Below are 11,987 nucleotides of genomic sequence, written 5' to 3'. Positions count from 1 at the left end.
GTACCCTCTGTTCCCACGAAAGCATTATTTATTAAGAAGCAGCTCCTATCTAATGGTGTAGAAACAGGAGGCATAAATGAATATGCTGGACCATTTTCAGGAGTTAAGCATAAACCTGTAACTCTTATGCAAGTAGTCCAGTGACTCTAAGGCTTTTCACATGCATTAAAATGTATGTGTTCATAACCTGAGCCATAGCTGTTACCCTGTAGCTCTCTGAAGGGTAAATGAACAATCTGCTCGTCGCTTCTAAGCAGCTTTAACGTCATCATACAAACCTGTCGAGAATTAAGGCTTCATAAACGTTGTTAATTACACAGTATAAATTAATTAAATTACTTGCTCTGAACAAGTTTTTAATGGATGCAGTCAGTTCCTTGTGTTTTGAAGTTTTTTTTGTGTTGAGGCTTCAAACTACTCCTGTCTTACTGTAGATTATGTCTAGCAAATAAATATTCAAAGATGGAAAGTCACTGATAAAAAAAATTCCTGAAATTTCTCACTCCTACTGTAGGCCTTGATTGTAAGGCAGCAGAGAGTCATATGACTCTCACACCAGCTTGTATCAGGTACTAATTCTACCGGCACACTGTGGGTGATGTATATGCCAGTAATGCTAATTACTACTAGCAAGACCGCATTCCTTCCTTCAAAGAAAGAGACGGACTGGGCAACTTATGACCCATTTCCATTTTAAATAGATGCTATTTTCAGAGAAGCCTGTTGGGGTGAAGCCTTTGAACTCTTTTACTATCAGGCAGGTTTAGGAAAAGTTCTCCTCATACAGAAACTTCAGTTTGTTAAACAAACTGTTTTTTGTTTGTAACAAACTATGTTTGTTAAAATTAAACTTTAGCCCCAAGCAACTAAAACACCATTTTACAGTATTAGATGACACTACAGTTGTGAGGGCAAAGGTTGGGTACACAGCACTAATGAACAAACCACTTTAGTGCTAAAGGGTTGGGTTTTTTTAAAATTTCTTTATAAGTCTGACAGTTAAAAAGCCTTCTTTGGTGTCACTAATTTGCCATCCCCATGCTGGCAGCCAGACTATTCACTAGCACTTCCAGACTTTTTGACAGTTTTACTATGGGAAGTTGACACCTCCTAACTGAACTGTCACTGTAGGCTTGGCCTAGGTATCTGGCATTTTGAGTATCATTGAAGTAGCAACTGCTTATTTGCTTTTGGGGTAGTTAATAGTATTCCATTCATCAATGCTGTTCTGAAAGGAGGAAACTATGAACTATTGAATGCTTGTCTAAATAAAATTACAGCATTTGTTCTGTAGATAACTGTGTTGCTAGTGCATTGGTTTAAAAAATAACTTTGGTAATAAAATACAGCACTGAAGTGACTAGTTCAAGGCACATGCTCTATAAAATTCTCTCACTCCACTTTTTTCCATAAACCTTTTCTCAGTGAACGTAAATGAATAATTTGCCTTCTGAATGTAATGTGATACCCCTTCAAGCACAAAGTGGGGGTGGTTTGAAGGGTTTGGGGGTTTTAAAGGGTTTTAAGTGACAGACCAGTAATTTATACAGCATACTGCTTAGATGCAGACTGCAGTCTGTGAAGAGACACCTCTTAAATGTGGTATTCTTGAGCGGGTATTCTTACTGGAGTGTATCTACAGTTCACCTATTTAGTGGAGTCCTGGTTTTGTACATGAAACTTGATGTTGGTGGACTTGAAAACACATTCTAGATATTTATGTGTGCAAAATTTGCTGCTCACAACTATTTTCCTTTTTAATGATTTCCTTAATCTTTACAGGTCTAGGAAACCAGGAGGATCTTTTCCCGTAACAATGGCAACAAAATCATCGCTCCTTAAAGTAATACTGCTAGGAGATGGTGGAGTTGGGAAGAGTTCCCTCATGAACAGATATGTCACCAACAAGTTTGATGCACAGCTGTTTCATACAATAGGTGTGGAATTCTTAAATAAAGAGTTGGAAGTTGATGGACATTTTGTTACAATGCAGATATGGGACACAGCAGGTCAGGAACGGTTTAGGAGCTTGCGGACTCCTTTCTATAGAGGTTCTGACTGTTGCCTGCTAACTTTCAGTGTGGATGACTCTCAAAGCTTCCAAAACTTAAGCAACTGGAAGAAAGAATTCATTTATTATGCAGATGTCAAGGAGCCTGAAAGTTTTCCATTTGTGATACTGGGTAACAAAGTTGATATTGATGAAAGGCAAGTATCTACAGAAGAAGCCCAAGACTGGTGCAGGAATAATGGCAACCATCCCTATTTTGAAACCAGTGCAAAAGATGCTACTAATGTTGCAGCAGCCTTTGAAGAAGCTGTTAGAAGAGTTCTAGCCTCTGAAGATAGATCAGATCACTTTATTCAAACAGATACAGTAAACCTTCATCGGAAACCAAAACCCAGTTCATCTTGTTGTTGACTTAAATTTCTTTTTGCCAAATTACGCTCTATAAAAGAATGGGGAAGGTGTAGTAGATAAAATAACAAATGGGTTTCACTCCAATATTAAAATCTTAATATTCTGCTGCTTTCATGGGGGAGAAAAAGAAAAATGTCCATTCATGGGTGACCCGTTATTGAATTAGTGATGCTTTCTGTTTAGGAAGATGTCAAGTAAAAAAATAATGTAAGAATGTAATTTGCCAAGTTTATTCAAATGATAAATACTTTGAATATAATTAAAACTTGAAAGTTCTAGAAGCACTACTTTGGAGAAGCTGTTCTGGAATTCAGGCACCAGTTTCTTAACAATGCTAGATATTAAACTTCAGTCTCACTACATTCCTTTTGCTGTGAGTGGTACTTCATCTCTAATGTGGTTATTATAAGTTAATATTTACCTCCAGGTCTTCTAATTGCCTAATGTTGCTGTAATTTGTGTAGGTTTATAAGTAGGAAATAAATTTCCTACATATTTAATGTCCATTTTTTCCCATCTACTATTCTAATGCTGCACTAATTTTTCCAGCGGTTTAATGCAAAATACTGATAATTTTTAAAATTAATGTATGTCTTTGCCTTAAGTCCATTCTAGCATGTTTCTGATCAATAAGGTGAAAAATCTGAGTAACTGAAGTATAACCGCTTTTTGAAAAAGAAATGCTTTATTCAGTCAGCTTTAATAGCACTTGAAAGGATCCACATTACAACAGTTTTGTAGGAAAACTCCTAGTCTACAGCCTTAGAAGTTCCAAACTTCTTGTTCCTGTTAACCTGAGCTATGAATGTGTTTACCAGTAATATCTGCACTGTGATATTAAGGATTGGCAATACGTAGAGAACTCAGGAAGCTCTTGACTTACAGTAGATTTTGACAGCTTTCAGCCCTAATACAGGTATATAACTATAGATAGTGTTTGAGCTGAATTTGATCCTTATTTAAATTGCTATTTTAGGATATGGACTTGTACATTTAAGATAATGTCTTTTATATTACTGAATTCATTTCATAATGATGAACAGGAACAAACTCTCTATTTAATGGACAGTCTTTTTTGCAGTCATGCAGACAAAACTACAGGTGTATTTGAGGTTTCAGGTGCAGTTTAAGTGGTAGAATACTTGTATGAGAGAAATTGTTCAGTATTTGCTCTCAGAGTAACCACTGTCCTTGCAATTGCAAAATTGCTAGTGCACTGTTGCTTCCATCTGTAATCCATGTGCTAACAGGCACATGTGGACATGTGGTCTGAGAAAGGAAGTCTGAGGCTGCAGGACAGGCCATGTTATTCATTAAACAACTGCTTTCTGTACAGCAACTTTTTTGTTCAATAGAAAAGCCTTTCTTGAGAGTACATTACCAGCAAGTATTTTATCTTAAAAGTATCTAATCAATCTGTACCAGGTGTAATTATTTGGAAGTAAAGCTTGCAAAAACAAACCCTTCTTGTTGCTCTTAGTACGCTTTTCTGAGTGTATTGTATTCTTGCTTGAACCTGTCCAGGACAACTTTACCTGGCAGATCTGCTACTCCTGCTTAAAAGTGCCATCTTTTTACCTTTTGTGCATTCCTAAGTTTGATTCATTCTTGCAGTCCTGCATCTACACCAACTGAACTGTGTTTTAAACTTCAGTCCTTGAGCAGTTAAATATAGGTTGAACTACTTCTGTTATGTTTAATTTCTAGTCAATGAATGAAAAGATCTGTGAAGAAAATCTTAGCTAATGAGAGAGCAAAAAGCTTTAGAAATTAAGATTGCTTGTGTTAGGGGCTACCAAGCTAGTGACATGAAATTGTTGTAAAACTACTACCTTAGTACTTAAAGCTTCCTTTAACATTCATTTTAGCAGAGATTAAGGTTGAAACAAAACAGGAGCTGAAGATACTGTGACTAGAGTACTATAGATACCATTCAAATAAGATTTCTAAAAGGGAAAAACGAAGGATGAGAACCACTGTGGTCTTTCTTGTGCCCAGGTATCCATCTGTGTTTTCCCATCTGTCCCCTTTCCATGTAACATCCTGATTACCAAGCCTCCATCTGAGAAGTAGGTTTAATAAAGTTAAAACATAATTCCATAGAAGTGCATTACTCATGCCCTGGGAGCTGATACACCACAACTGTACACTAATCACAAAAGTAGCTAGTAAAGAAAGGGGCATAGACATGTAGTAAATAAGACAGTATAGGATTTATGTTTAGGTCAGGAAGTGCTCTCAGAGAGCAACTACTGAGTGCCTACAGAATCAGAAAGCTTCTGACATGCAGGTGTAGGTGACAGGTATAAAATCATAATGCTTAATAACAAACATTAATTTCTGTACTTTGTAAAAGCTTTGTATCATTCCATATGGATGTAAGGTAGGCACTTGTGGCTTATGTTTCAGTTCACTGATTTGTTTCAAGAGCTAACAGACCTCAAATATTAGGGGGTCGTGTTAGCAGTATTTGGAGCTCTGTAGATTGACAGAGCATACTGTGTAACATTTATGCAAAGTCCAGGTGTCCTTTGAAATGAGGAGAAAAAACTACTGTTGTGGCAGATTGGTTAGACTGCTGAAAGCTATGCTTGTAAGAACAAAGAGCACAATGGGAAGGGGCAGAAGAAACTGCCTAGGACAGCTGACAGCTCATGTCACAGCAAACTGTATCAGTGCTTACATAAGCTGCTTCAACAGCTGCTCCGTACCTCAAATGGATCTTACTTCAAGTCACCTGACAGCTTACCTAAACAGTAATAGAACCTTGTAGAACATGGAGTCTGAGTTGCATTTCCAGCCCAAATTTATTAAGGTCGATTCATGTTAGCTTGTGCTAATGTTCTCATCTCCTCATGCTTGATTTTTGAACGACTTAGGGTAACTCTAGTCCCTTTAACTCATAAAATTTTTATTGTCTTTATTGCGTAATGCAGATTATCTCTGTTTTCTTGTACTGCAATAGACTTTGCTTTGAAGTCTTACTCCTAAGCCCCTGAGAGGGTGGGAACATAATCCTTGCAAAAGAGGTGTCTCTTCATGGAGAAACTGTTTGGTGAAGCATGCTGGAACTGCAGCTTTCAGACCTGGAGTGAATTTGTGAGTTTAGTTGATCACAAGATAAATTTCACCCATCGCTTCAGCTAGTGGTCTTCCAGCTGACTGAGTAGAATCATAAACTAAAGCATAAACAAGTGTTTGTCCATGTACAGAGAACTTGGAGCTACCTCCCCAAGGCCCTTCATAGTTCTATCACAAGACAATACTCCTGACCCACAGACTCTCTAATGACAAAGATGATGAGCTAGGACATAATTCTTCCATTCCTGTGGCCAGTAACAGTCTGTCTTCATAAAGCCTAGGTGGACCTGAGACTGCATTTCCCATCTACAATTCCTATATTCAGAAGAAAGAGGGAAAGATGTAAGGGGGGCATAAGAACAGGCAACATTTGGCTAACTGCCTTCAGAAATCAGGCAAGAGAGAAAATGCTTTTATTTTACTTAATGTTCTACTGCAGCAACAAATACAATTATAAAAAATGCAGCTTCTAAAAGTGGTGGAAACTGTTAGCATTAATCCTTCATATTTGCCAAGCCTTTTCTTCCTGCTATGTATATGATTATTTAATTTAAGTATTTCCTCAGTGAGTTGTAACTGTTAGTATTTTTCCAACCATCATGCTACAGGGGAGGAGGCAGAAAATAACTGCAGCTCAGTGGCTCCTTATCATATAATCAAGAACACTTTACCTCAAGTGTGTTTCCATTCTGTACACAGAAGAAAAAAAGGTGATTTACATGAAATCACATGACATTATCAAAGTGCTGTACAATGCAGTTTGTATGCAGTAACATTGCAAAGACAACTATTCCCATCTTCACTGGCCACACCACCAGATAAGAGTTATTGTGGTTATCTAGTTTTCTTCTAAATCACTTCAAGTATACTCAACAGGCATCCATACATCATTCCATGTTTTATTTAAGGTAAATATTGCAACCTCTATATCATGTTCTTTTTTCTCATGGAATATTTTACAGCGACAGTTTAGCAGTAAGTGCAGAAATGATGGCTGACTGTACACTTATAGCACATACACACGTGGTCCCCTTAATTATACAGACTATGCAAAATGTACTTCTTAGCACAGCATACCACTTCCTTTGGAAATTACTTTTCAGACATTTAAAAAAAAGTACAAGAAGATAGCTTATACAGATTTCCTGCAAAAAGGAACAGAATGCTTAAAAGACTGTAAAGCCAAACAAAGTATTAGGTACATATATATGCCAAATGATCTATTTAAAGATTACTGGTTTTTGGAATGATGTTATGTTTTACAAAATGGTTCCTAAAACATATTACAATGGAATAGGAGTCAGACAGGCCAAAAAATGCCTTTCTGAAACCTCAACAAATAGAGTTGCATGGTTCAAATATCCTCCTCTAAATTCATTTACAAGAAGAAAATTTCAGCAGTTGCAGAAATAACGGGAAAAAAACATGGGTTTAAAGATGTAAATTTAGTTTGGGGCTTTTCGTGTGTGAATTACAATTAATGTCAGGGCAGATCTGGTTGTTCTGGTCTACTTCATTCATTGATGCAACACAGCAGCTAAATATGTATTGCACTAAACATACAGAAAATTTGAAATTACATGCTTTTAAACTTAAAGGGTTTTTCTCAAAATTTCTTGAAATACTGGAGACAGAGCTTTTCTGATCTATCAATTTTTTATTGAGCACTTTATATACATACAATTACATGTTAATAAATAGAGGCCTGATTTACTACCACAAAGTGTAATGTTAGTCTGGTTAGTCTGCAGAGTGAGTACTCTAGTGAAAGAATACAAGTAGGAAAGTTTATAATAAAATTAAGCACTTAGGCCAAACAGTCAAGAAGTCCCTTTTGCTCATATTAAACCAGCTGTCTGGCAACATCTTTTCCATTTAGGTCTGATTTCCTCCCACCCTGTATCAGAGGCTTACACTTTGCATATGCATTAACACATAATGTCTCAGTTTCTTCTTTTGTACTTCTGCAGCTTCTGACAGTTTAAAACTTTGTTTTCATACCACATGAAAGGAAACTTCTTGAGATACACATTTTAACCAGAGAAGCTTGGCTGTTCTGATCTATATCAGCAAAAGAAAAAGCTGCTTCAGCATCCAATTAGTCAGTCTTCAGAAGATGAATATCAAACATGCAGGGGACTAACCAGAAGAAGTACAGTTCAAACAATCAGGAAAGTAGGGGAAAAGCACTCACTCAGGAAATTAATTTATTCAGCTTAAAAGGTGTTTCTTCCCAAGGAACTGGACTTTCCTTTCAAAGGCAGTGGATCGAATAGGAGTATTGAGTTCATAAAATGGGTTCATTGCAAACTGGGGAAAGAAGAAAAACACATCAGTAAGCACAATGCCCAGCCCTGGAAAATATCACTTCAGGTGACATCGACTACTAGCTTTCAGCCTATTTAGTGCCACTAAGGGCACAGAACTCCTAAACAGTCCCTGCTTTCCAGGCCCTTGCATTCTCCCCATACATGTGCAGAGCCATCCCCTAGCACCAGCTCCTCAGAACAAATCCATCACACCAGTGGAAATTAGGATCGTCTGAGTGCCCACAGGAGGCTGAGATGGTGATGCTTCCCATGACTGTTTGCCATGACCCCATCTAGTGGAAGTACCACCAGGATTTGAGAACAAGGGCTATGTGTTCTGAGAGCAAAGCTACCAGGCTCTGTAGAACAGTCCTTTCATTATCATCATTAATGACATAAAACTGTCACAAAATGCATCACAAGAAGTTGCCCCACAACTTCTCTGTTGCCCAGAGAAGCTGTTGATGCCTCACCCCTGGAGTTTTTCAAGGCCAGGCTGGATGGGGCTTTGAGCAACCTGGTCTAGTGGAAGGTGTCTCTGCCCATGGCAGGGGAGTTGGAACTAGATGGTCTTTAAGGTCCCTTCCTACCCAAACCATTCTAATCTATTCTAGAAAAAATCACTGGACTAAAGTGAAGAATTCTAAAATCACAGTTTATAACAATTTTGAAAAATCTATTCTGTTTAATGGAAAATATAGCCTTTGTGTCACATGTTACCAGCTCTGGCTGATGTGGCCTGCATGGGTGCTTATACAGGGTCCCAAGAGAAAATATGCTAATACAGCCACACCTGAGCATGTACAGCAGAACACGCTTAAAAGTACTGCAGCATAAAAAATGAGTTCTTACCTTTATATACAACTCATAAACATCAGTAAAGAAGTTCTTAATTCCATCTTCTTGCCTTACATCATGAAGCATTAAAAATCTCATATGTACAGTAATTAAGGAGAATAAAACTTTTAAAAAAAGACATGTAACTTGTCCTGAGATAAGCATTTACACCTAATTTGGCATATAGCTAAAATGTTTAGCTGCACATGAAATAGCAGTTACTCACAGGAGGAAGCATTTAAAGAAGTAATTGAAGCAATGAAATTTGGAAAGCATTACCTTTCTATTTTAACATCCCCCTATCTGAAAATAATCACCTCTCTATCCAAGGTTGCTCTTTTAAAAATGATATTATTCTGAATGTGGATGATGCTCTCTGCACCTCTGCCACATACCCCTGAAGTTCAAATGACATTCAATGTTACTTGCTATATGTAACAAATGGTTCACAACAAACAGTTCTAGGACTACCTGCACATAGTATCAAGCCTTGGCACTGCATGTTCACCGTTGGAGTCACTGACACCAGGCATGTTCACTGCCACTTCTCTAGCACGGTCGAAGGGGTGGGAACAGAGAATCATAAAAGCTTGCTCAGAGCCTCTCATACCTCTTTACTCCATGTGAGCTCCTCATATCATTATGCTATTTTAACTCCTACAAAGGTAAAACTCCACCTTTCCAATTGTTCCCAGTTTTAAACAGCTGCAGTGCCTTCCAGCATAGTTCTTCGTGAAGCTCCTGACTGACAATAATAGTGAATAGCCAGAGAAATCTGTGCCAAACTGTCTAACTTACCTCTTTCTGGCAAAAGGCTTTTCTTACAAAAATACGAGAAGAGATAATAGGGAAGGATATGTCCAGCTGTGACGAAAGCAGAAACAAACCATTCATTAAATTTGTCCACAGTCTTCAAATACATGTTGTTAGAAAGCCACATGTTCTCATCTACCAGGTCAAGAGCAGCATGGGCAATGAACTGGTTGAGATGGCGATGATCATCCTAATGCATTTCCAGAAGACAGTAGATTAGTAATTCAGTGAAAGAAATGAAATATAAACAATAATTTGTTCAAGTTGCTATGGAACCAGTGTTCAAGTTACATAATGTTACATATAGCCTGCTTTTCTGTCACATGTGCCATCCTGTAAATGAAACTAGTATATGTTGTCATGGTATTTGGTTTCAAGGGAGAAAAGAGGTCACAATAAAAAGATCATGACAAAACCAGTCTTGAGAGCAACAGAATCAGTAAAGCCTGTATTTATATCTCAGGAATGAACTCAAGCATGGATTCTTTTGTTTACTGATGGGCAAACTCCCACCGCTAACTTATTCCACAGCAGAGGCTCTCATACGTCTTTCTCTCTTCTTTGCAGACATCTGTTTTTGTGATATTCACAACAATGTAGCATTTTTTGGACTATAACGTTTCTGTCAAATTTGGCAGAAATTGACCCATAGGTTACATTTTGTAAAAGCTGGGGGACAGATGGAGAAAGCAGAGATACAGACGACAGGTATGCTGATAAAATCACCTAAAGATTCTGTTTTTCTCATGTTGTTTACCTAGAAACAGGATTGTTTTATTTTGTTTGGGGTCTTCTTTTTTCTAAAACCTAGTGCAGAAAAACATCATGCAACTACTATTAAATACATGCCTGCAGATGTAAATTACATCTCTTCCTATAATAAACATGAGAGTGATCACAGTGTTTGGCCCATATACTTTGTAGACAATCTAGAGCACCAGAGGACATCTGCCAAGAAGAGATACAGGACAAAACCGCACTGGAAGCTTTTATTAGACTGGAAAATAAATAGTCTTGCACTATTTTCCATAACAACAGGATGCTGTTACTGCTACTCTCACCTCCCAGTTTCTCCCTCAAACCAGCTTTTACACATCCTCACACAAAGTCTAGTCCAAGTAGCCTTATTTATGATCTTTTATGGGACATTAGTTCAAAATACAGATGATGCCATGCAGTTCCAGTCAGTGACAGCATATACTTCCATTTTTGGATACACTCACAGATCCACATCCTTTTATTTTGAAGTCTGCTTTTTCTCTGATGTAATACGACTTACGGATAGATTTATTCTTTTTCCACTCTTAACACTATTTATTGAGTAGTCTTACATTTCTCACATTTTCAAAGTCTTTATTTATCAATATAAGTTTTAAACTTTCCTACTTAAAAGTGAGTATGACTAATGAAGATGATTAAAAAATTAGGTATTTTATAGCATAAAAAATAAAGGAATGAATAGAGCTTTCAATTTTATGTTCCTTACTTTACCTTATTATTGTATATGAATGCCTTAAAAGTAAGTGGCATTAAACAATGAACAGCTATTATAAAACCTCTACACACTAAGAGAAATTACCAAAGCAAAACTAAGAAACATATTCTATAACATACAGCAGGGAATGTTTAAGGAAGCTGTGTTTTGTGAAGAACTAGTATAATCTGGCAAAGACTTTTTAAGAGACTTCGGAAATCCAGAGTTCTACTCCCTATGAAAAAGATTCTGTTTAAAAAACCTTGAAAACGGTAGATAGTACTTTTAACAACATGCTGGTCATGCTTCTAATACACTGTAAAATTATAAAAGAATCACAGGAGTCTCACAGGGGGAAAAAACACACCTTTGACTCTACTTTTCCCGGAGGCAGAAATTCCATTTCAAATATGGGATTATCATGATGACCAACTATCACGAAGTAGAAACTTCCAGACATTCTTCAAAACAGTGCTCCTTATAAGAAAAAGACATGCTGATGAGTCTATATACAAACTCTTAATCCATGTAGAACTCCTAAAAATCAGTCAACGTGCTCCCATTCATATTTACCAGAGGCTAAAGAAAGATGAACATTAAGGTATGCACATCAAGAGGATGGAGCCGAGCTCTTGGTGGTGCCAGCCACCAGGGTAAGAGGCAACGGGCAGAAACTGATGTCCAGGAAGTTCCACCTGGACACGAGGAAGACCTCTGCTGTGCGTGTGACCGAGCACTGGAACAGACTGCCCAGAGAAGCTGGAGTTATTCCAGAACCGTGTGGACACAATCCTGTGTCCTGTGCTCCAGGATGACCCTGCTTGGGCAGGCTGGGCCATCTAGATGCCTGTGGTCCCTCCCAAGCTGACCGATTCTGTGATTCTGGGGGAGCCGGAGAATATCCTTGGGAAGTGGACCTGGAAGTGAACCTAGGTACCTAAACCAATTCCTGCCCTGCTCACCGATGATTTACCCCGTGGGAGCCGCCAGTCACCCGGACGCAGCGATCCCAGGCCGTATCGCACCCGCCTCCATGGAACCTCCTCGCCTC

The 11,987-nt window shown here is 38.0% G+C and overlaps 3 protein-coding genes across 6 annotated transcripts in view; 2 read left to right on the top strand and 1 right to left on the bottom strand.

Annotated features, from left to right (window-relative positions):
- The window catches only part of RAB9A (RAB9A, member RAS oncogene family), a 5,157-nt gene extending 2,417 nt beyond the window's left edge, over positions 1-2,740 (top strand). The window contains exon 2 of the mRNA XM_008629283.2: positions 1,783-2,740. Within this exon, the coding sequence (XP_008627505.1) occupies positions 1,817-2,422 (606 nt within the window). The 5' untranslated portion in view covers positions 1,783-1,816 and the 3' untranslated portion in view covers positions 2,423-2,740. The remainder of the gene's footprint in view (positions 1-1,782) is intronic.
- Positions 2,741-6,382: 3,642 nt separating this feature from the next.
- Positions 6,383-11,971, bottom strand: TRAPPC2 (trafficking protein particle complex 2). 4 transcript variants are annotated; one of them, XM_008629281.2, is made up of 6 exons: positions 11,899-11,971; positions 11,304-11,413; positions 9,508-9,652; positions 8,665-8,750; positions 7,698-7,813; positions 6,383-7,564 (listed from the first exon to the last, which is right to left on the bottom strand). In XM_008629281.2, the coding sequence occupies exons 2-5, from the start codon at positions 11,394-11,396 to the stop codon at positions 7,715-7,717; spliced, it is 423 nt and encodes a 140-aa protein (XP_008627503.1). In that variant the 5' UTR covers positions 11,397-11,413; positions 11,899-11,971; the 3' UTR covers positions 6,383-7,564; positions 7,698-7,714. The 4 variants fall into 4 exon arrangements, with proteins under 4 accessions (XP_008627503.1, XP_008627502.1, XP_017583987.1 ...); XM_008629280.2 differs by having other exon boundaries at positions 6,383-7,813; positions 11,899-11,968; XM_017728498.1 differs by having other exon boundaries at positions 6,383-7,813; positions 11,910-11,934.
- OFD1 (OFD1, centriole and centriolar satellite protein) overlaps positions 11,789-11,987 on the top strand; it is a 40,530-nt gene continuing 40,331 nt past the window's right edge. Inside the window, exon 1 of the mRNA XM_017728487.1 lies at positions 11,789-11,869. The gene's annotated coding sequence lies outside the window, so the exon portion shown is untranslated. The remainder of the gene's footprint in view (positions 11,870-11,987) is intronic.

The sequence above is a fragment of the Corvus brachyrhynchos genome, unplaced genomic scaffold (assembly GCF_000691975.1).
Source record: "Corvus brachyrhynchos isolate BGI_N302 unplaced genomic scaffold, ASM69197v1 scaffold11, whole genome shotgun sequence".
In the NCBI taxonomy this organism is placed as follows: domain Eukaryota; kingdom Metazoa; phylum Chordata; class Aves; order Passeriformes; family Corvidae; genus Corvus; species Corvus brachyrhynchos.
This window is presented reverse-complemented; position numbering and strand designations above follow the sequence as displayed.